This window comes from Artemia franciscana, chromosome 1 (genome assembly GCF_032884065.1).
Source record: "Artemia franciscana chromosome 1, ASM3288406v1, whole genome shotgun sequence".
Lineage (NCBI taxonomy): Eukaryota > Metazoa > Arthropoda > Branchiopoda > Anostraca > Artemiidae > Artemia > Artemia franciscana.
In genome coordinates this window covers 5,528,738-5,553,858 of record NC_088863.1, presented here as the reverse complement: position 1 = coordinate 5,553,858, position 25,121 = coordinate 5,528,738, and the positions used below count along the sequence as shown (strand labels likewise).

Genomic DNA, 25,121 nt, shown 5'->3' with positions numbered 1-25,121 from the left:
GCTTTGAAGTTAAAAACATTGAAAGCAAAAAACTGCACGCATGCAAAGGAAACCCGTTTTGATTTGTTTAAGATCTCTTTTAGTAGTTTCAATGTGCTCATGCCTTCACGAGTAAATGAAAACTGATTTTGAAATTTAATTTCATTATGCTATATCATCTGGTTTATTCCTTAGTTTTTCAGCTCATTCTTCAGTTGTTCATTCCTTTTGGTTTATTTGTAGAATTTTAGTCATACTTATTATCATACAAATGTGCTCCTGCGTCTATGTGTGTAGGTGGATCTCTTAAATGATTTCATCGTTGATATATTTTCCTCACCTTTATTGTATTTTGTCTCTCTATTGTTCTTTTTCTTGGGTTCATTTTTTTTTTGTTTTTTGTTATTTAGTATAATGTGTGCATAAAAATAAGTTCAGCATTACTTTTTCAAAGATGCTACAGCTCTGTCGTAAAGTCTTTAACCCTTGGTCTTGTGAGTCAAACAGTTCGTGGTAAAGAACTATAGTAAGGAGCGAACCTGTTCAATAGTAGCTGAAACTCTAAAAAATGAAATTTTGATACCATTAGCTACATCAAAAGAATCGAATTTTAATGCTGATTTTAAATATAATTTTCATCAAGATAAGTTATACCCATCAAAACATACGAGCCTGAGAAAATTTGCCTCATTATAAAAAATAGGAGGAAACACTCCCAAAAAGTCATAGAATCTTTACGAAAATCACACCATCAGATTCAGCGTATCAGAGAAGCTTATTTAGAGTTCCTATCTACAAAAATGTAGAATTTTGTATTTTTGGCCAGAAGGCAGATCAGGGATGCATGTTTATTTGGTTGTTTTTTTTTTGTTTGTTTTATCCCAGGGGTAATCGTATCGACCCAGTGGTCCTGGAATGTTGCTAGAGGGCTTATTCTAAAGAAAATAAAAAGTTCTAGTGACCCTTTTAAGTTTACAAAAAAATTGGAAAGTACCTAGGCCCCCACCCACGCTAATTTTTTCCCCAAAGTCAACGGATCAAAATTCTAAGATAGCCATTTTATTCAACGTAGTCGAAAAACCTTATAACTATGTCCTTGAGGACGATTTATTCCCCCATAGTCCCCGTGGGAGGGGCTACAAGTTAAAAAATCTCTGACCAGTGCTTACATATTGTGATGGTTATTGGGTAAGTGTAGAGACGTTTTCAGGGGGATTTTTTGGTTTTGGGGAGGGGTTGAGAAGAGGGGATATGTCGGGGGAACCTTCCATCGAGGAATATGTCATGGGGGAAGAAAATTTCCGTGAAGGAAGCACAGGATTTTCTAGCATTATTAAAAAAAAACAATGAGAAAATAAATATGAAAAGTTTTTTCAACTGGAAGTAAGGAGCAGCATTAAAACTTAAAACGAACAGATATTATTGAGTATATGAGGGGTTCACCTCCTCCTAATACCTCGCTCTTAAAGATAACGTACTTTTAGTAATTTCAACTATTTATTCTACGGCTTTTGTGATTCAGGGGTCATTCTTAATGAATTGAGACAAAATTTAAGCTTTAGTTTAAAACAAGGTTCATTCGTAAAAAATTAAAAGTTCTAGTTGCCTTATTAAGTAGCCAAAAAATCAGAGGGCAACTAGGCTTCCTGCCCCACTCCTTTTTTCTCAAAATCATTCGATCAAAACTATGAGAAGGCCATTTAGCCAAAAAATAAATACGCAAATTTCGTTTTAATTCTTCCTATGCGAAGACCCAAAGTCAAAACTTGCATTGGTTCAAAAATATTAAGAATTTAAATAAAAAAAAGAAGTTTTTTAACTGAAATCAAGGAGCGAAATTAAAACTTAAAACGAACAGAAATTACTTCGTATATGAAAGGGGCTGCTTCCTCATCAACGCCCCGCTCTTTAGGCTAATGTTTGATTCTGTTTTAAAAAGAATAGTTGAGAGATAGAGTCAAACTTTAGCGTAAAGAGCAAAGCGTTGATGAGGAAGCAGCCCCTTTCATTTACAAAGTAATTTCTGTTCGTTTTAAGTTTTAATGTCACTCCTTACTTTCAGTTAAAAAACTTGTTTGTTGAGTTAAAAAACAATCCTTTATATGTAGAAACTATAATTAATACTTCAGTTGAAAACAAGATATCAGAATAGTATATGGATCCTAATTCACTTACTGAAAGTGAATACATTTCGCAATTAAATAGTTCTTCCTCTTCTAAACGAGATAGTACTTCCTTTGTGCTTCACCTTAACATTCAAGGACTCGTCATTTGATGAGATTAAAAGATCATTAGTGGTGGAGCTCTTGATATTGCTGGATCATGTGAAAATTTCCTTTATTCAAAGAAGTATATGAATTTAGGTATTCTAAGATTTAGGATGGAGAGACTGATCTGGAAACAGATTTTGAGAGGTGGCTCCACCCTTTATGCTGCAATCATCTTGTATAAGACGTTTGAAGTGATTTGAGTGGAAATGGAGAAGAGATCTTTAAATCTATTTTTATTGTAATTAAATTAAGTTGTGAGGGTGTAGCAGTTGGTTTAGTTTATAGGTCCCCTAGTAGATCTTCTCTTTCGTCCAAAATCTGGAAGAAGTTTTAGACATAATCCAAGAGCATCCCTTCGAACTTATCCTTATGAGAAGTTTAAATCCTAGCCTGCTGGAAAAAAAAATACACTCCAACTACAAATTTTTGTCTTTCAAGTTCGTTGTGGGAATTCTTCCTTCATTTAATAACCTGAGTAACTGAAACGTATGCATGAAATATTCATAAGATTTTTTCATTAAATGTCGATAATAGATAATTTGGTGCTGGTTAATGATATTTCTGATTATATCCCCGCTATTTCACGATAAAAGAATTCTTATGAAGCGCAGCATAAGGAATCGCGATCTACTTTACCATTTTTTGACAATACTATGTTTTGTCTACTTAATTCAGGTCCGACTGATCAACCAAGGGAAAGTTTGGATTCTGAATAATATTAAAAACTCTTTTGGCTTCTTTTAAGATTTAGTATATATATATATATATATATATATATATATATATATATATATATATATATATATATATATATATATATATATATATATATATATATATATATATATACATATATATATATATATATATATATATATATATATATATATATATATTGGTAAATCTCTTATTGGCAAAAATGAATAACAATTGTTGATAGTGTATCAATTGATAAGATCTTCAGGGATTATTTTTCCATCTCCAACTTTTGAGAAGTCTGGATGTCATCCATGGGAAGCTCTAACATTAGTTGCTCGTTTGGAGATTTACGTAGCTGGTAGAATTCCTGCGGCAAGCATAGTTGAAAGAAAATAAACAGAAGCTGGAGAATTTTAATCAATCAAATTTATACTAAAATCACCCGTTATGATTAACTGACAAGGACGTTTAAATATTATGTCACGTATTTCCGTAAGATTCCGAAGAAACAACGAAACTGCACAACTGGGAGAACGATAAGTATTGCTGAATATCTATTTTTTGATAAATAACCTAATTTAACTTTAAGTCCAAAAATTCAAAAATATCAAGCTGTTTTATCTACTGGTCATAGTCAACTGGCCACAATCTATTTGTAAAAGAAAATTGGAATCAAGCAGCCATTGGTAACAAGGCAGAGGGAATTGGCTACTAATGTTTGAAAATAAAGCTAACCATGCAGAGAAACCACCCTTAGAAGAATTCTTATATCTAAATTTGATAATTTTTATTGAGTTAGGAAGGAAGACGGTAAGAAAAAACCTTGTCTCTAATATTTCTATTTGGAACCACGGATGTAACTTCTCCTTTTTTTGGGGGGGGGGGGAATGAAAGTACTCAGCACAAACTAAAAGAAAAAATGCTAAAATCAAAACAAATAAAACTACTACCAATAATAATAAATACAATTATCGCTACTGAGGAAAAGTAAAAAATTGAAACGAAGTTAACTATTCTGTTGTGAAATAGTTCTCTCGTTACCTAATGCTGAAGTAACTCTTTTGTTTCTGGAAGATAGTCTTTTCCATTGGTGATTATGTAAATTTTAATTCACTTATTGACTATTGGTTCATTTTTCAAAAGACAATCAAAAATTGGGTCAATATATAAATTTCCGGTGTCCCTCTTTATTGAAATATTATCAAACGTAAGTTTTTGATTTCTATTGCCTTCCTCGCTCACTGAAAAAAACCCTTATCAACAGAAATAACAGTGGCCTCATCAAATAGTAAATGTTCAGAATGAAAAAATGTATGTTCAGCGAGAGCCGAGTCAAAAGTTTCAAAAGCTTTTTGATTGTAGGGGTTTTCTTCTATTAAGCTGCGATGCTCAATAAATCTTTCAGTAAATCATTGGTGAGTTCTACCAATTTAAAACTTTCCACAAGAACAAGGAATCTACTGCACCCCACAAACTAAATCTCCCGCGGTTAAATCCTTCTCAGAATTAAGGAAACTAACTAATGGTCTCACTAATTGAAAACAAGTATCAATGTCATGTTTACGCAAAAAAAAATTTAAGAATCTCCCCCAAAATAGGTACAGAAGGCAAAGAAATAGAACTTTTTGGCATGTTTAATTCTGCACACTATGAAACTCAAATAACCCTATTGTTATGTTTATTGTGTTTATTTTTTTTTATTATTTCATACATGAATTTAACTGGGTAACTAGTAAAAATTGAAACATCCCTCAAATACAACAATCCACAATCTAAGAGCTCTTTGGAACACATTTTGTAAGCTCTATCCACCAGTGCAATCACAACCCCTCGTTTCACTGAAATAAGGTGACACGAATGAAAGTAAAAATAACTGTCCCTGTATGTATGCTTTCTATATATTGTGAACATTAAGTGGAAATAAAGTTTTTAATCAATAGGATATCAAGAAAAGGTAGTTGATTATTTTCTTCCAACTACGCTGTAATTTTTACATTTTATCAAAACTATTTAAACGCTTATGGAGAAAGTCTAAGGACTCTAAGCCATGTTTCCAAATGCAAAACGCATGATCCATGAAGCTTCCCCAGAAACAAAGGAAGAGCTTAAAACTATGTATAGTTGAGGTTCGTATAAAGTCCATGAAAAGATTTGTCAACAAAGGAGAGAGAGAAATGCCCCCATTGACAAACTAAATCTCAGTTTTTAAAATTCACCTCTAAAACAAAGATACAGAGAATATTCATTTGTAAGGATAGTCAACTTCAAAATGACTTTAATCTCTAAACTAGCCATGGTCACGCCTTGTATCAAAAAAGTCTTTTGTAATTTAATACTTAATATAGCTTCGCACTTTTTCACATTACAATTCGAATACAAGTAAACCAAATCAAATACAGAGACATGAATTCTCCCAGACTTGTATACTCCTTCAGAAAAATCAAGAGCAAAAACACCCACAGTTAGAAGACAAGCAACATCAAGCATGTGAGTGAGTCAAAAATGAAAATCAAAAGCAATGAAACACACGTTTGAAGCAGAGTGGCGTAATAATCATTTTCATCAAATAGGTGAGACACAAAACCAAGTACATACATACAAATATGTCATAAGCGCAGTAAATCTTACACATAAGTCTTTGGGGTCCTTCAAAGTTACTTGTACTCACTGTTGAAATCTCCATTTTCCAGAAAAAGAGTGTAGAACCAAGTTTATGAATTCGGAGGTTGCGGTTTGCATTATCATCTTGCAATTTCGCCGAAACAATTTCTAGGTGAATTAGTTTTCCTTTTCTTAGGATGTCACTTGGTCTCTGAAGAGTTTTATAAGCGTATTCGAAAGTTCATCTCAGGCTTAGCTCTAGCTTCATTCAACGTAACAATGATCGAGCCATAAATAGTCATAATATACTCAGCTTTGCAGCAGCAGGAAATATTTATCACAAAATTGGTTTCATAGTACATCCGTCACAGCTTCTGAAGATGAAATTAAGCCACCCTCGTATGGGCAAATATAATGTTTAGACTATAATGAAGCTGTTGAGGAACACTTCACACATCCTTTAATTTATGGGAAATCTCATCATGAATCTTATGTATGAAATATAGTGAGATATAAACGACTGATTCAAAGGTTACAAGAAAAATGCAAGAAGTAGAGGAGGATGTAAATCTACTTGTTGCTTCATTGGGACAACAGCCTCCAAAATATAGGGCTCAATTTTACGGTGCCAGATGGTGTCAATTATAGACAGCTAAACCAACCTGGCTGTCATAAAATATATGCTGTACTTGCCCTTGATGCTGGCCAAAGTTTTTGATGCTGGCCAATGTGGAGCTCTTTACCTACTCAATGTCTATCCTGCTCAAAATTCAGGATGGTCAATTGGTACGATGCTCTGACCACCTTATGCAAGTCTTCCCTACACAACACGGCTTGTATTAGCGGAGTTTCGCATCAGTTTTCAACCTAAACATGCTAAAAGGCTTTACGTGAAAACGATAAGAACAGAATTTCCTTTTGACTTGTTTTAATACTTTGGAATTTGACGGAAGACTTTTCCAACAGTAAGCCTGTTGATACCAACACTTTTGTTGAGCGTGATGTTATTGACTGGATAAGCTTTTACCAAAATATTATTATGGATTAAAACTTTGTAGGGTCTAAACGACTTCTTAGTGAATTAGACTCGAAGCAGAATGTAATCGTTTGCGAAAAAGTATTACTTCCGTCACCTTTCGTCAGATCAACACACTACTTTACTGAACGTTTTAAAGACATGTTCGCTATTTTTTCTTGGTATTGACCCCAGATCTCTTTATAACTATGACTTTCAATCCTTATTGGCATGAATTTAAAGAAGCTGCAAGTATGAAATTTGATGATAACTCTATTTTAAAACAGTCCCTTCCGGATCGTCCTGATGTCATTACTGGAACTGCAAAACTGAAATTTAGTGATATAATTGATGATATTGATAAAGGAACATCTTTGTAAATGTGACAGCATATGTGTATACTATTGAATTCCGAGGACATGGTCTATCACATATGAATTTGCTATTTATGATCAGTCTCCAGGATGAAACCTGAAATCCAATTGAAATTGATGACCTTATTTCGGCTTAAATTTTAAATTGTCACCATATATTACTAAGAAAATTAGTCTTAAAATGCCTGATTTATAATGCATATAGAAATTGAAATCCAAATGCGAGTTATAAGATTAATAAAAATGGAAAATTCAATTGCCCCTTGGGTTTTCAAAACCACTATGATTACAATTACAATTATAGTCACATATCTAGTGGATACTGGAAAACCAAAATATCGATGTCCTTTTGATCCCAAATTAGATGAATTCAATAAATAAGCATTTTTATTTTACCCTTCTGTTTATCGAAAAGATTCTAATAATCGCTGAATTATTCGTGACAATCGTTATATCGCCACATGTAATCCTCATATGCTTAAAATACTTTAGTGTCATATATATCATATAAATGTCAAATATTTTTGAAATATAGGGCCGATAAATTATGTAAATAAATACTTAAGAAAAATGATTGTACTTCAATAAAGATTGTTAGACATAAACCTTGCATAGTTTACAATGGATCAGAAACTTATGTGAAAGGACATTGCATTACACTAAAAGAAGTATGCTGGCGACTATTTCGTTAAGATTTCCAAAAAGTGAGCCATGCCACTCAACTTTTCAAAGATCATTTGCATGGACACTACCTTATAAAAAATATCAGCCAAGCACAAAAAGATTTGGTATATACTGGACAACAAGGCTAAAAGTTGAAAACGTATTTTTGATACAACAAGGTTTTAAATCAAATGAAATAAATGAGTCTTCTCTAATATTAGAAAATAACTGAACAATGTAAATGGAATAAAAATACCAGTACATGGGAAATAAGAATTGGTCGATTGGATGTTATTGGACAAATAAATTTAACTTTTGTGGCTGATCCTGAGTGCTTCTATTCGTTAGTATTTCTGTATAACACGAAGAATGAAAAAAGCTGTGAATATCTTCAAACAGTTTCAAGTGTTTTTTAATCCACATAAAAAAGGATGCCGGCCTCCTGGCCTTGAATTTGATGATGAAGTGTGGCTATTTGCCTTAGAAGAACCAGCAGTGTCAAAAATGCCAATTCAGCCCCTACTCTTCACGCATTTTCTTGTGTTTAGTATTTCTTCAGATCCAAAAGTTCTTTGGAAGAGATTAAGAAATCAGTTGGTATAAGATTCTATTTGGCATGTATGACAAAATAATTTATATGAATAAATTGCAGCAAAGCTTGCTTATGTAATTATCTTATCAAAGTTCAATGTGGTTGAAATAGAAGGTCCAAGTTTTAGTGTTTGGGTGGAATGATACAGCATGAAACCATAGAAAATTCCCAAAGGTTAGAATTTGTAAATTCTGGTAACTCAGTTGATACTAGAGATATTATGTATCGGCTTCTGCAAGGAAAACAGCTTAAAATTGTTGACAATATTTTACAGCTGCCAATGATCCTAATTATGCTGGGGAAAAAGTTTACTTTGCTGGGAAAAAAATTACCAGGTGATAACAGTAAAACCATTGGTTTTAAGACATTGTGCATAAGTCACAAGACCTTTGGCTTGAAAGTTCCACTTTTGTCAGATTCTGTTTCGAGAATAAGACCTGGTTCAAGGAAATCCTTAGAAATAGCTCAAGTAGATGGTTTCTTATTTGACTCATGATCCTCAGGTGTGTCTTTCAAAATATGGATTAGTTGTTGCAGTATATTGCAAATCTAAATTTGCCATTTGGTGGGAAAATTTTAGCTGCCGAAGGTGATTTCCAACGGTGTTTACAACTACAATCCCAGGCAACTGGTGTGAAGCATTGAATTTATCAGTAAAAAAAGTCATCTTCGGAAGTATTTCAAACACACTTACTTTGAAAATAAGAGCCAAGAGCTCATATGGGACTTATGACGAGGTTGGAAGAGCCAAGAGCTCACAAAGCAAGAGCTAAGAGTTTCTTTTCGATCCCTTCACTCTAAGCATTTTAAAGTATTTTCCTTTTCCTCCTCCAACCCTACCAACCCCTCCCCCCCAATGTCACCAGATCCAGTCGGGATTTATAATAAGAGCTCTGAGACACAAGGTCCTTCTAAATGTCCAATTTCATTAAAATCTGATTATCTGTTCGTAAATTATAAACACCTCATTTTTTTCCAAATTAAGCGTACTTTTACCCCCCCCCCCTAAGATGGTCAAATTGGGGAAGTGACTGTTTCTAATTTAATTTGGTCCAGTCCCTGATACAATGGCCAACTTTCAGCTATCGCTATTTTGATCACGTATCTAATTTCGAATCTTCTTTATGCAAAAACTGGAGTGGTCCAGGATTCGAGACTGGGAACTCTCGCACCCTACGCGGGAATCATACCCCTAGACCAGCAAGACACAGTTACGAAGAACAAAATTTGTCTAATTGGCAAATAAAGTTCTTCTCAACTATCTCGTTCGCTCACTCCCCCTGCCCCAGATGGTTGAATCGGAGAAGAGACTATATCTAATTCGGTCTGGTATGGTTCCTGATACGCCTGCCAACCTTCATCACCCTAGCATATCTGGAAGTGCTCAAAATAGTGAAACTGGAACCAAAAAACAGACAGACAGATCAACGGACGGAAATTGCGATCGCTATATGTCACTTGTTAAGTACCCAGTGCCATAAAAAATAGTTGGGTTGATCCTGAACAGGACGTATTGTAGAAACAAAACTTTAGGTTGTATTAATAGTGGTTGTAGATCTGGCCCTCACAGATGGTATGGGGTAAAGTGCTGACGATCATTAAAACTAGGGTAGCGTTTCCTTAGGGTCGGACTGACTAATTGTATTGGGCGTTCTGTTGACAGAGCTATTATGCTTAAAAAACGTCGTAGAGACGTTTGGTACAATGTGATTACTTTTATTTGACTCAAAAATAACACATGGAAATGGCTATATCTATATTCCATGGGAACTATTTTTCCCCTACCAAAAAAAAACGAATACAATAAAGCAATTACAAACTATAAGACACGAAGGCAATTAAACTATTCCAAAGATTTCATATGTAAAAAGGGAAAGAGGTCGTCACAACAACTAATTATATCAAAGATAGTTGATCCCATAAAATGTATCTTTTAACCAAAGGTCAACCATGACTTTCTGAGCCATATACAAATATAAGCAAAGAAACAATTATTTCAAAATTTTATTTCAAATCTTACACATACTAGGATGCGTGATTCTTTTACGGCTATTTTAAAAAAACAGTCTGAGTAAAAGTGGTATTTCTAAACTTAAAATTTTGTATTTTGTGTCCTAATATTTCTATTTTACTAAAATCAATTTTTAAATTAATTGGTCAGCTTACTAAATTATTTGGAAAGTTGACCCTCCAACTGGAAAATAGAAGTCTTCCTAAGAATCTTCTTCATGAAATTGAATTATCAGAAGGCATAATTTCCAGCGGAAATTTTATCAAGGAAGCTTTTGGAGACTTTTCGTCCAAAAAAGATTTCAATTTAATGAAGGATCGAGCTATTTTAGCTTCAATTAAAAAAAAGAATTCAGTAAAATTTACGCGAATATTGACGATCGCCTCCCAATAGAAATAAAATTGTATAAAAGTTACGATTCTGTAAGTAATTAACAAAAAGAATGAACTGAGTTTAGTCCACAATTTCTAAACTTAATTAAAACCTCAGATTTACTACCAAATGACTTAAAATATAGAAACATACCATATTCAACCTTTGGTAGAACTTAGATATTTCACAAGGGAAGTTTAATGGGAGCCACCTAGTTGTTACCAAATTATGCAACAGCAATCTTTAGGTGAATATTATTACTGGGGATAAAACAGGAAAAGAAGTTCACATATCTTAAGTTAGGGTAGACTCTAGTAAAGGTCAGTTTGAACGCACTTTTCAACGACATCAATTTTCACTTCAACCCACACATGGCATGACCATATACAAGTATCAAGGGCAAACTATTTAATTCCTTGGTATCGATCTTAGTTCTACAGTTTTTAATAATAGAATGTTTTCATGGCACATTCTCAGGTCAAAAGAAAACATAGTTTAAAAATTCTGCTACAACCTGAAAATCTACTACAAACATACAATGAGGTGTGGAAGTAAGCTCTGACAACTACTTGCAAAATGTCATATTGTAAGAGTGATATTTGTATTTTTAAATTAACTAAATTATCGATAATTATAATATATATTTAATCATTAACATTTCAGGTCTCAAGAACGATTTAAATAGGTGAGGACATTGAGTAAGAGTTCACATTTTTCCAGAGTGGTATGGAAATCCATGTAGAGGCCGACAGCGTGCCAGGACCAGGCAATAAAGCCGCTGCACTACCAGTACAATGTATATATATATATATAAATATATATATATATATATATATATATATATATATATATATATATATATATATATATATATATATATATATATATATATATATATATATATATATATATTTATATATATATATAAATATATATATAACTCCAGATTTAATACAACACCAGCCGCTAACCTCATTTCCCTCCTTAACTAAATAATACTCATTTCCTCTTTTCTAACCTATATATATATATTTATATATATATATATATATATATATATATATATATATATATATATATATATATATATATATATATATATATATATATATATATATATATATATATATATATATATATATATATATATATATATATATATATATATATATATATATATATATATATATATATATATATATATACATCATCGTGGCATTATTCGAATTGGAGCTGGACCATCCAGTAGCTTTTATTGTGTCTTATAAAATTTGAAGAGAGATGGGAAAACGTAAAATTTTCCTTCGATAATTCTTTGGTACCTTTTGGGCCAAAACTTTCGTTTTTTGCAACAAAGGAGTTGGCAAAATCACCTTGCTGTGGTACAATCTTTGTTTAATAGTTTTAAATTAAAAACTAATCAAAAATGAAGTTTTGAACGAAAATTAAATGTCAAATTAGCTTAAGATTATCAGAAATGAAACTTTTTATAATTTTATCCAAATACAACCGGGAAATACTATTAAAGAATAAATTAAACCTAAAACGAACAGAAAATTAAAGAAGAATCCAATTGAAAAACATGCAATAAGTACTAATATAAAATAATAAATGTAAAAATTACATTGAATATGTAAAACAAGCTTAAAACGAACAAAAATCATTAAAAAAGAGTTTTGCTATTATCCCTTTCTCCAACTGTAAATATCTAAGGCCTACTGCTTCCTTTTTTCTTTACTTGCATCAAATTATATTACAAATAGTTTATTCAGTACTCAATATAATGTTAAAAAGAATGACAGTGAGAGTAGAAACCCCATGGGCACCAAGATCATGGTGTGCCCTAGCAAACACTTCCTGGACTCTAGTCACCATAAAATATTATTTTTTTTTCTTCCTGACAGCAGTATTATTGATACATTATTTACACCTCGTTGCTAAGTAATAGAAGATTGTTTATCTATTTAAATTTATTTGGAGATAACGTAATTTTGCATGACTTGTTGGGATAGAGTTAATGCAAGATTTGGTGCACATACTTCACTATTTGATGGTTGTTACGTAATTCTTTACTTATGCAATAGTTTTCTTCAAAATATTCTTCATGGTACTTTTCAAGACCTTTCAAATCATTTCAAGATGTTTTTTAACACATATTTGTTCAAGACTTTTTTTTAAAACTTCAGACTTTTTTTTCGTCTACGCTTGTTTCTTCAGTAGCAAGTCAAGTGTGGAACTCCCTGGATGTAACTGACAATAACGTATTGCGCACACAAAGGTGTTACATAATAGTTATATAAATTTAAACACATGTGTAATGGTTTTTCTTCAACGTGTTTCTTTCGAGATTTCTTTTTTGTTTCACGATTTTTCTTCGAGAATTTTTTTTAGATTTTTTTCTTCAAAATATTTTTTTTTTCAAATCATTTTTATTGTTATTGGTTTTTTCTTCTAGAGATCTTATGATCGAGCTTGCACCGGCCGTGTTTTGATTCAGGGAAGCTTTATTATCCATTATCAACGGTTTTTTTTCTGGTGTAGGAATCGAATATAGAACCTGAGATTTTCCAATGAAGTGACACCCTAACTACCTGAAAAAAAAGCAATTGAAATTATTATGCTTCAGGAAATATACTCTGCGTGATACACAAGTAATTTAAAGTAAGAAACTCGGCAACAAGAAGTGAAAAGTGAAGTGTTTAAGAGAGATATACAAAAAGTTTCGATGATGTAAAAAAACAGAATAGGGTTAGAAGAAAGTAAATAGAGCAATGAGAAAGTGTTAGAGACACCAAGGATGTGAAGAAAAATTTATTTTGTGAAGACACATTAGTGACAGCACTAAAAAAAATAATATGGTGCCTTGGGGCTGATATTGTGGTAAATGAGTCTTCTATATATGGGGATAAAGAGGATAGATATGAGCTACTGAAGATTTCAAACACAATTTTTGAAGAAGGGAAAGTAAATAGCGATTTTAAGAAAACCATAATCAAACCCTTGAACAAGAAAGGTAATAAGAAAGAGAATATTAATTAAAGAGGCAGCAGTCTGGATTCTTATATAGCAAATTGCTTAGTATGATGATTTTGTTTTTGGATTTAGGTTTGATTAGGCCAACGTTTAAGAGAAAAGTAGTGCATTTTTGGGATAAGTAGAGAATGTGTCGACCAGCTTTTTGCTCTTAGATTATATATTAAAAGTGCCTTGTTCATCAAACACATTTATTCCTCATTTTTACAGATTATGACCAAGTATTGTATTCGGCTTGTAGAAGAGTTATAGCGAAGGTCTTATCTAAGAATAATGCACTAGACAAATAAACTAATGTGAATAGTGCCGTCTACGAAAATAACACTGCCTTGTTAGTGTAGGTAAAAATGTGGTTAGTATCTAGTTTTGATATGAAATAAGGAATTAAGCAGTGTTTAAACCTACCCCTATTCTTATGTAAAATTTCAATTGATTTTATCTTAAGGAGCCAAACTAAGACAAAGGGGGAGCTTGGAAAGCTTAAGGAAATGAGCAATGGGAAGGAAAACATTCCGGGCCTAGATTTTGATTAATATTTAGGCATCCTAGAATAAACCGAGAGAAAAATGATTAAACTTTTGAAATTTTTGTGATTACATGGTAAGTTTATCCTAGAATAGGTTTCAAAATGAATGTCAATAAGACTAGGTCGCTGAAGTTTGGAATAAGTTAAAATGAAAAAGTGACGCTGGGTAACAAAGTGTCAATCAAGAAGACAGATTTGATTACCTAGGGAGCATTTTCAGTAACGACAGTGGGAAAAGTTAAGGTTTTCTAAGTAGAATAGCCAAGGTATAGGGTTTTTTTTACAGTTGAAACTGCTCAGAAGGATAAAAACACAAGATTTTGAGCTAGAATTTGAATACTGGAAGTGTTGGTGATGACAGGTGTCAAGTATGGTCTGGAAGCTTGATTGCTCTGATAAATAGAAGAAGATTTGCTTGATATTTTCAATAGAAAATTACCTACGGAATGTTTTGGGTATCTGACTGACAGACCGTGGTTGAACCAGTAGGCTAGAAAAAAATTCAATTCAATGCCACAATCTATTTCTATAATAATACAATAGCTTGGATGGCTAGGGCACGCATTGTGGACTAAGGATAACGTATTGCCAAAGACTGTCCTTTTCAGTCAACTATCTAGGACTAAACAAAAAGGGGACAATCGTAGGTTGGGATGGGACGATTTTGTCAGAAAAGACTTAAGAGAAATGTTATTTTCTTCAGAGGGTGTAAGGACTAATACTTGAAATAGTCTGGGATGGATGAAGAGTGTAACTAGCCTTTGCTCATATAAGGCGTCTGGTTGCCGCGGTTAGTTTTTAGTAGTAGTAGCATTATTGTATTTAGGATTTCATGTAACGTTCAGTCCAAAGGCATACGATGTCTCTTGTAAGGTGGTTTTGATTATAAAGCTTATAATTACAAAGAGGTATGAGAACTGACTCACTCGTGCAACCTTCCCTTATCTCCGATAATTGCCTTCAGTGGAATTTGTGTAAGTTAGATTTACTAAACACTCTTCCTTAACATACTAATTTCAAAAAAATCTTAAAAAAAACAATCAAAAATTGGTAGCGTTTAATTTAGCCGATGAAGTTCAAATTGACACTCAAACCCAGTGATCACTTGACTTAAATTTAAATTTTGCTAAAAGAGATAGAGAAAACAATGCTGAATTCTCTAGTGTTGATTGAATTTTTCCCAATAGTTTCTGCCAAAATCAATTGGTGAAATCAATTTCCAAAGAGAACTCAGGAAAACTTCGAATAACAAAAATGATTAGAATCGGTTTCTCCAGTTCCACTCATAAAAGGGTGTTTACCAATTAACTCACTTAACAAGGACAATTGAGCCTTGGATGTCAGGTAAACTATAACCTCAACAATAAATATATCATCAACAAAATTTTCCTCTTCTATGGGTGAGAATTTAGATTCCCAAGCGTACCCCAGCTCAACTAAATAACAATTCCATTACATTAGCACTTTTTTATTGACGAAAGGGCTAGCTCCACCGTATTTACAACATAGGAAGGATTTGGTAGGTAAAAGAATGAGTTGGGAGGAAGGGGGAGGGCTTAGATTTTTCCTTAAGATTTGAACTCTTCCTTATTGACAACAAAGAACGAATATAGGAGGTAAGAAGTAAGGAGTTAAAACATATCTAGGAAAGTTCAACTATTTGTGTGAGACTTACTATTAAGACTCAGCTTCAAGTTCTAAGATCCACTCAGTTTAGGAGGAGAAACAAAGTTCGTTCAACTTACTTTTCCTTGTTGTGATTTACTCACTTATTTATAAAAGGTTTTTTCTAAGGGCATTCTTAATATCGCACGATGAATATTAATGCTGAGTTTTGTCAAGGTACCCACTTTAGTGCCTTATAGAGGTTTGAAATTAATTTCTAAATTGTATGATGTTTCCACTAATGCTACAGCTTGATCAGCTTAGCCATATAGCTAAGGAAAGAAACAAGGGACGAATATAAGAAACAACAAAAGGAATTTTATTTAATGTGAAGAATAGAAGACCTCACTTAATCAAAGTAAAATTAAAAAGGAACTATAATTTATTGACGAAATTTAGTGCTCTAGTCAACCGAAGGATTGAGTTACTGAAGGAGAAGATAAGGCTCTAGCTAAAGCTGGAGCCAAAACCGAAAAGTGTGCCCTGGTTGACTCGGCGTTACAACTAAGGAAAGAAAATAAGGGACAAAAATACGAAGCCACAAAAGGAAATCCCTTTGTGTGAAGAATAAAAGCCCTCACCAAATCGTAGTAAAATATAGAAAAGACTTTAATTTATCTGAGAGATTTAGTACTCTAATCAACTAAAGATTTGAGTCCCAAAAGTAGAAGATAAGGATCTAGCTAAAGCTAGGGCCAAGACCCAAAAGGGAACCTCAAAAGTTTTGACTAACAAATCAGCTAACAACACAAAAAGAAAGGTCTCAGTTTTGACACAGTGCCAAAAAGGTATGATATATTATACTAGCTTTACATTTAAGGAAATTTAGAGAAGACAGATGGTTGACACAGAAATTTAAAGAAAAGCTTCTCGCCAAAAAGTCCCTCTCCTTTGTAACTGATTCTAGACACATGGCAACCCCTCTTCCTCCCTGTGTTCTTATTGTATTCGCTTTTGTTCTTAACTCTCATTCGTTTAGTTACGACTTGCTCCTCCCAACTACTAAATTCTAATCAATTCCATAACTTTTATCAAACTAGCAGGGTTTTTTCTATATATCTTAAGCTTGTCCTTATGTTGCAAAACAAGGATCCATAATCTAGCGACTTTTAAATTTATTACTGTTATGGAACTGAACTAGATTGAAATGTCTTTTACAATTTTGTGATTCTTTATTCTCTTAGACAAGGATCTGTGGATAAAATTTTAGGCCTGTCAATTTGTTACGGTCGATAAAGGGCCGATGTCATTTGTTATTTATTACAAAGCAAAGACAAAAGAGGGCTTTAAATTTAACAAAAATCGAGTTACTAAAAACAAATATAATAAGCATAAAAGAATAAATCTTAATAAGGCATCATCACACATTAGAACTTCAACCTAAAATTTCATGGAAGATAAAATATTTTTGATTTTCTCTGGGTCTTTGTTGCTCTTCATTTCATGGTTGGGGAAAATTTGGCTCTAATCGCTTATTCACTATTATGTTTTCTTATCCAAAGGACTTGAATTTAAATCTTAAAGTTGATCATTAGAATTTTTTTTAATTTTTTGCTATTTTTAGGTTTGGATGTTGGGGGGAAATTCCCAAGTGTCACGTACTAGGGTCTTTGTTGCTTAAGTATTAAATGTCAAGTATAATGTTGATGAGGCCTATTGACAAGGTAAATCAAACAGTTCGTGGTAACAAACTGTAGTAAGGAGCGACCCGGCTCAATAGAAACCAAAACTCTAAAAAATGGAATTTTGATACTAATAGCTACATCAAAAGAATTGCATTTTAATGCTAATTTTAAATATATAAGTTTCATCAAGTTTAGTCTTACGCACCAAAAGTTACGAACCTGAGAAAATTTGTGTTATTTTAGAAAATAGGGGGAAACACCCTCTAAAAGTAATAGAAATTTAACAAAATTACACCATCAGATTCAGCGTATCAGAGAACCCTACTATAGAAGTTTCAAGCTCCTATCTACAAAATGTGGAATTTGTATTTTTTGCCAGAAGGCAGATCACGGATGCGTGTTTATTTATTTTTTATTTTTTTTCTTTTTCCAAGGGGTGATTATATTGACCCAGTTGTCCTAAAATGTTGCGAGAAGGCTCATTATAACGGAAAAGAAAAGTTCTAGTGCTGTTTTTAATTGACCAAAAAAATTGGAGGGCAGCTAGCCCCCTCCCACGCTAATTATTTTTCCAAAGTCAACGGATCAAAATTTTGAGATAGCCATTTTATTCAACGTAGTCAAAAAACCTTATAACTATATCCTTGGGGACGACTTACTCCCCAACAGTCCCCGTGGGAGGGGCAACAAGTTACAAACTTTGACCTGTGCTTACATATAGTAATGGTTATTGGGAAGTATACAGGCGTTTTCAGTAGGATTTTTTTTGGTTGGGGGGAGGGGTTGAGAAGAGGGGGATACGCTGGGGGAACTTTCCATCGAGAATTTGTCATGGGAGAAGAAAATTTCTATGAAGGTAGAGCAGGATTTACTAACATTATTTAAAAAAAAAAATATGTGAAAAAGCTTTTTCAGCTGGAAGTAAGGAACAGCAATAAAACTTAAAACAAACAGAAATTATTACCCATATGAGGGGCTCACCTCCTTCTAATACCTCGCTCTTTACGCTAAAGTATTTTTTGTATTTTCAACTATTTATTCTACGGCTTTTGTGATTCAGGGGTCATTCTTAATGAATTGGGATAAAATTTAAGCTTTAGTGTAAAGAGCGAGCTACTGACGAGGGTTGCGAACCCTCTCATATATGTAATAAAAACATGTGAATACAAAAGTTCTTTGCGTAAGCTAATTTATAAGTTACGTAAATCTTTTACCAATAAAAAGATTCGTCAAAAATTAAAAGTTCTAGTTGCCTTTTTAGTTAACCAAAAAATCGGAGGGCAACTAAGCTTCGTCCCCCGCTCTTTTTTTTCTCAAAATCTTTCGATCAAAATTATGAGAAAGCCATTTAGCCAAAAAAAAAATAAATGCAAATTTTGTTTTGATTATTCCTTTGCGGAGAGCCAAAATCAAAACATGCATTGATTCAAAACGTTCAGAAATTAAATAAAAAAAACAAGTTTTTTTTTAACTGAAAGTAAGGAGCGACATTAAAACTTAAAACGCACAGAAATTACTTCGTATATGAAAGAGGCGGCCTCCTAATCAAAGCCCTGCTCTTTACGCTAATGTTTTTTACTGTTTTAAAAAGAAGAATTGAGAGAAAGAGTCAAACTTTAGCGTAAAGAGCGGGGCGTTGATGAGAAAGCAGCCTCTTTCATATACGAAGTAATTTCTGTGCGTTTTAAGTTTTAATGTCGCTCCTTACTTTCAGTTAAAAAAACTTGTTTTTTTATTTAATAGTGACAAGGACCAAACTGCCTTTCCATGTCAAATAAATACAACTTAGAAACAAGAGGGAAATTTTCTCAAGACAGTGGAATTCAATTTGGCAAATATTTTCACACTACGTGCAAGGGCTGAGCTGAGCAAAAAAAGAGAAAAACAAACATAACTTAAAAAACTATAGGTGTTCTGTTGAAGAAGAAACTTGGACATAGGGCCGAAGTATTCACTGAATTGAATTCCACTGTCTTGAGACAAATGACTTATTATTTATAAGTTGTGTTTATTGCCTATTGTAAACAGTGCTGTTGCCTATTTTAGGATACTTTAGTCCCACTCTCTGTTAGAAATTGGATTTTACATTCTACCACCAGCCCCCGAAATTTTTTTTTTATATTTATTTGAAGGCTCTAGGATAAAAATATAATTCCAAAACATACTTTTTATGGCCTAGAGCAAATCATCTCATCGAACAAATGATCCACCGAAATACCTTGTAATGGCAAGGACGCATCTACCCATCACTTTTTATATTATATCATCCCTGAAATTGATCAACGTAGGTGGAAGAAGATTTTAAAAAAATGTCTTTTTTAAACATTTATTTTGAATTTACTAAGTGTTCCCTTGTGAATAAATAAGCCAAGCTACGATATTACTACTTCTGAAAAAAATAGCTCTAAGCCCATGTAATTCCTAAAAATTTTAAATTGATTTACTTTGTCAAAATATTCCCTTTATAGAATTTTAACCCCCGTGTGGCAAAATTGTCATTTTACGTCACAGATTTATAGAAACAATCACTTCATTGTAAAAAGCATTTTGTCAACTTAAGAAGTGCACTAGAATTGGCATTTCTGTTCGAAAAGGAATTCTTTTAGTTTCATAGTACCATTGGGTTAACATAATCTTTCCTTTAAAAAAAAACAAAAAAAAAACACGCATCCACTTCAATTTATTTCGGTGAAATCCAGAATTCAAAATTTTTGTTAGATAGGAGCTTAAATCCATTGTCAAAGTGTTTTACACTATGCTCATTATAATAATGTTCCTCTTATAGAAATTCAAGGAAATGTTTTAGATTGATAATCTTAGATGGATAACTTCTGGCTGGTAAATGCTAAATGTTTATGATATCCATAAAACACTCATTTGTTTTGTGTGCACAATGTTGCCAAACCACTTTTCTTAGTGTCTCATACAATTGGTAAGAGTTGTTGATACCTTATATATCTTTGTAATGTGTCTTAAATTTACCTTCATTGGCAGAACAATTGATGTTGCTATATTTAATGCCTTTGAACATTACACTGCAAGTGATATAATTGCAATTATATTCACCTATTAGGTTGTAATTTAATCGTACTACTGAGAGTTTTCTTAAGCACTATAAACTTGATTTGAAATTGGTAGTAATTTAAATCATTGATAGACTAAATTATCCATTAGAAATATGCAAAGAACATGAAACATGGGGAGGAGTCAACATTTTGGCAAAATTTATTGAAGAGAACATTCCAAAAAGACAGCGCAGGTTAGCTGGAAATTACACAGTCTGCTTGGATAAGGATATTGCACCACCAAAGAAAGGATGCCTAATCTATTCATTTGGTATCAACTTCGACTGGACCTTTGAAGAAAGGGCAGAAGACTATGGTTGTCAAGTGCTTGCGTTTGATCCTTCTATGGCTGTACCTGCTCACCATCATTCCTTGAACATTTTTTTAGTCCCAAAGGTAGCCAGATTAATATATGGCTATGAAACATAAGGCTGCTAAATTCTAACAGAAAATTTAATTAGGAATTAAAGAGATACTTACTGTATCAACAGCTTTCAATAGCGAGCTTACAAGTGATTATTTTTGACACGTATTTTATATTTGCTAGAATATAAAAAGAATATTTAAGGCAATAGTGGACTTTTTTTCACCTCCACTAGATTTTCGTAAAAAAAAAAATTTACTTAGTACAGAATATGATATAAATAAAAGCCATCAGGTGAAATCTTTTTAATTTAGCGCTGTAAAGGGTGCTAAGTGCTATTTTAGGTCTTTGAGACGACAGATATTTGTCTTTTTGTAAGTGAATTCAAATTTGCCACTTAACTTGTACTATTATTATTAAAAGATATCGCAATGATACAGAAAGAGGTGCTAGTAGTTTTTATGTCTATTTTCAGGTTATTTATTCCTTATTTATCATCCTTATTCAGAGTTTTGTGTTTCATCATGGCATATTCTGACAAACTGGCAATTTTTTAAGGTCACAATTATAAATATTCTAGTCCTGCGAGATCTTTCCCCCGCAGTTTATTTCACTGGGTTTTCGGGGGGCCTTACTTTCACTCTATTTTAGGAGGGTTTCAATACGGGACTCCTTTTTGTATTTTTTTTTTAATTATGCCTTTTCCATTATTTTTTTTTCTATATTTCTTAAAATCTTATTTTTATTTTCCACTTTTCTTGTTCTTTGTTTTGTTATCATTTTCAAGAGCTTCCTGCTTAATTGGGGGCTATTTGAAAACTTTGAAATTTTTCGGAAAGTCAAAACCCGAAAAAACTCTCGATTTGCTAGTTCCTTCTCTCACAGTTTGCTTCAAAACGGTTTGGGAAGAGGGAGGGACCTTACTTTCACTTTCAAGTATGCTATATAGAGCCTCTAAGGGCTCTGTTAAATTAAAATTTTGCAAGATATATTTGCTTCAAGGATAATTGAATATTTTGAATTTATCAACTTTAGAAATAGTCAAATGAAAGCCGAAAATTGATTTTTTAACATGTAAGAAAAATTAATAACTATCACGAACAGTTTGCGCATATATGGGCAAACCTTATCTTAAAATACCGCAATTAATTAGGGACTTGTTTTCTTATTAGCCCAACAGTCTATTTGAAAAGGCTTTTTTGGAACGGGGCTTAATTTCACTGCATTTAAGTAGAGTTTTTAGCCAGATTCATGTTTATCTTCCTTTGAAAAAGACATTTCGCTTATTTTTTAAATTCCAACTTCTTAATATTGTTTGTTTATTTTCAGTGTTTTTTATTCCTGATATTTCCGTCTTTTTAAACATAACTCTGATATTCTAGTATTGCATGTTTCTTCACCCACATTCTAGTTCATTGGGATTGTCGAGGAGAGTGCTTCTCACTCCAATTCAGGGATTTCTAAAGACAGAACTCCTGTTCGTCTTTGATTAAATTAAATAAAAAAACTAGTTTTTTTAACTGAAAGTAAGGAGCGACATTAAAGCTTAGAACGAACAGTAATTACTCCGTATATGAAATGGGTTGTCCCCTCCACACTCCCTTGCTCTTTACGTTAAAGTTTTTAATTGTTTTAAAAAGTAGAATTTTGGCAAAGAGTCAAACTTTAGCGTAAAGAGTGAGGGATCACGGAGAGGACAACCCATTTCATATACGGAGGAATTTCAGTTCATTTTAAGTTTTAATGTCGCTCCTTACTTTCAGTTAAAAAAAACTATTTTCTTTATTTAATTTCTGAGTGTTTTTGAATTAATATAAGTTTGATTTTGTCTCTCCGCAGTTTGGCTCTCCGGTTTTGAGGAGAGGGCTTTCCTTTCACTCCATTTCAGGAGGGTTTAAAGACGGGACTATTTTTCGTCTTTTACTGAATTATCCCCTTTTCTTATATTCTTAGGTTCTACCTTATTATTGTTTCATGACATTTTCATCTTTTCTATTCCTTATTTTTGTCTTTTAAGAGAGTATATGTCTTATCTTTGGAAATACGGACTTGTTTGTGTTTTATTAAAGTCAAAACCCTGACTTTTTCTTAAGTCCAACAAGGTCCTTCCCCCATGGTCTTTAGCGTTGATTTCTGGAGATCTTCCTCTCACTCCATTCTAGGAGAGTTGTAAGACGGGACTCCAGTTTGCTTTTTTTTAAACAGTTCGTTTCCTTTATATTTTGTAATTCTTCCTTCTTATTATTTTATGCTTCTTTTCAGCATATTACTCTTTAATTTGTATATTTTTTCATAGGTTTTTGGTTTATCGTTAATAATATGGACACTTGGTCATTTTTTGAGAGTCCCATTCATACTTTTATAGTCCCACAAGATCCTTTTCCAGCAGTCTATTTCACAGTTTTTGGTTTTCCTTTCACTTCATTTTAGGAGGCGTTTAAGACGGGAGTCCTATTTGATTTTCTAATAATTAGACATTTTCCTTAATGTTTTGCAATTTTAATTCTTTTTTGGTTATATGTTTATTTTCAATTTTTTTATTTCTTATTTCTTATATAATGAAAGTTTTATGTTGTATACTGGGAGAAACTGATAATCTGCTTCTTTTGAAAGGTAAAACTTTGAATTTTCAAGTCCCGCAAGGTCCTTCTCTCACAGTCTATTGTGGCAAAGTTGGTATGATATGGCCACTATAGGTGATAATAGGTATTTCGATAGGGTGAAAAACGACTGTGCTATCTCTTATTATATGTTTTTCGTGATGTAATTATAAGATATATGTGCTACTGGGTTATGCGAGAAAAGAGGTATTAGTTATTGATAACGTTTAACAGACTCAAACAACAACAGTACAAAGTACGCCTGCTAGACGAAACTCGTTACTGGGAGCATTGTTCCAACAGATCTAAAAGCACAAGATAAAACTTGGGACCATAATAAAATACAATGACACACTCAAAGCAATCCCAAAAATTCACTACAGAACAGTTGTCATAAGTATCTCAAGAAAAACAAGCGCAATAGATGCAATCAAACGTTGCTTTAATGTGTTATGTCCCACAACACTATTCAGTGCCAGACTTGTCATACAGCTCGGATGTGTGTATCTCTCCCTTTCCTCTTCCAACTTACACATATCCTAGACCCAAGAAAACGTGGTTATTTTCGTGGTTCCTTTTAAAATTATTTATTTTAGTAATTGGTTAAGTCTTAGCAACTTGTTTTTTCTGTATTTTGACTTATCTCTATCAAAATAAAGTTCTTGTTTTTTCCCATTTTAATTTATCTTTATCAAGACACAATTCTTAATTGAATTTTTTACTTGCCTCTTGGAAGAGAGTTGTCCCAGTTCATTATATTTTACTTTAAAAAACCATCTTTAAACACTTGGACCATGTTCCATATGCTATAATTATTCTATGGATCATTCTCTTGCGCATAGCCTCAATCTGCTGTCTGAAGGTTTAGTAGGCAAAAGTAAACTAATATTTATTGATCTATACCCAGTAATCTAAGCTATGAGAATTTTGTCACCATGTCTTTCTTTGGTTAGCGTTTTCACCCAAATAAATATCTCTGTGCCAACGAAAAACTGCTTTTTGATCAATTAACATATTTAAGAAGAACTTGGGGTTACTAAAGCTTATATTTATCTTCTGTTTTGTGAGGTGATCAAATAATAACAGTAAGCTTTTGTCAGAAAAATACACAAGAGTATTTACTATTTAAGATTTAACGTAAATTTGATAATTAATTTAGAAACTTCCAGAATTTATCTTAATTTGATTTTAAGTTTATTTTGATTTTTTCGTTACCTTTATTTATATAAAATAGGCTTTTAATTATTTTAAAAAGTAGAATTGTGGCAAAGAGTCAAACTTTAGCGTAAATAGCGAGGGATTTTGGAGGGGACAACCCATTTCATATACGGAGTAATTTCTGTTCATTTTAAGTTTTAATGTCGCTCCTTACTTTCAGTTAAAAAAACAGTTTTTTTTTTATTTAATTTCTGAACGTTTTTGAATTAATACATGTTTGATTTTGGCTCTCCACACATAAATTATTAAAATGAAAATTGTACATTAATTCTTTTTTTGGCAAAATGGCTTTCTCTTAGTTTTGATCAGACAATTTTGAAAAATAAGGGGTGGGGAAGGAGGCCTAGTTGCCTTCCAATTTTTTGGTTACCTAAAAAGGCAACTAGAACTATTAATTTTTAACGAACGTTTTTACTAGTTAAAAATAAATGTAACTTAAGAATTAACTT

The 25,121-nt window shown here is 32.6% G+C and overlaps 2 protein-coding genes across 3 annotated transcripts in view; one reads left to right on the top strand and one right to left on the bottom strand.

Moving 5' to 3' along the window:
• LOC136024835 (zinc finger protein 420-like) overlaps positions 1 to 25,121 on the bottom strand; it is a 390,140-nt gene that overhangs the window by 127,021 nt on the left and 237,998 nt on the right. The window lies entirely within an intron of this gene.
• LOC136024825 (uncharacterized) overlaps positions 1 to 25,121 on the top strand; it is a 149,819-nt gene that overhangs the window by 93,960 nt on the left and 30,738 nt on the right. Inside the window, exon 3 of one of the 2 annotated variants that reach the window (XM_065700314.1) lies at positions 20,600 to 20,886. The exons of the other annotated variant lie outside the window; for it this stretch is intronic. Within the exon in view, the coding sequence (XP_065556386.1) occupies positions 20,600 to 20,886 (287 nt within the window). The remainder of the gene's footprint in view (positions 1 to 20,599; positions 20,887 to 25,121) is intronic. 2 annotated transcript variants of the gene reach the window in all.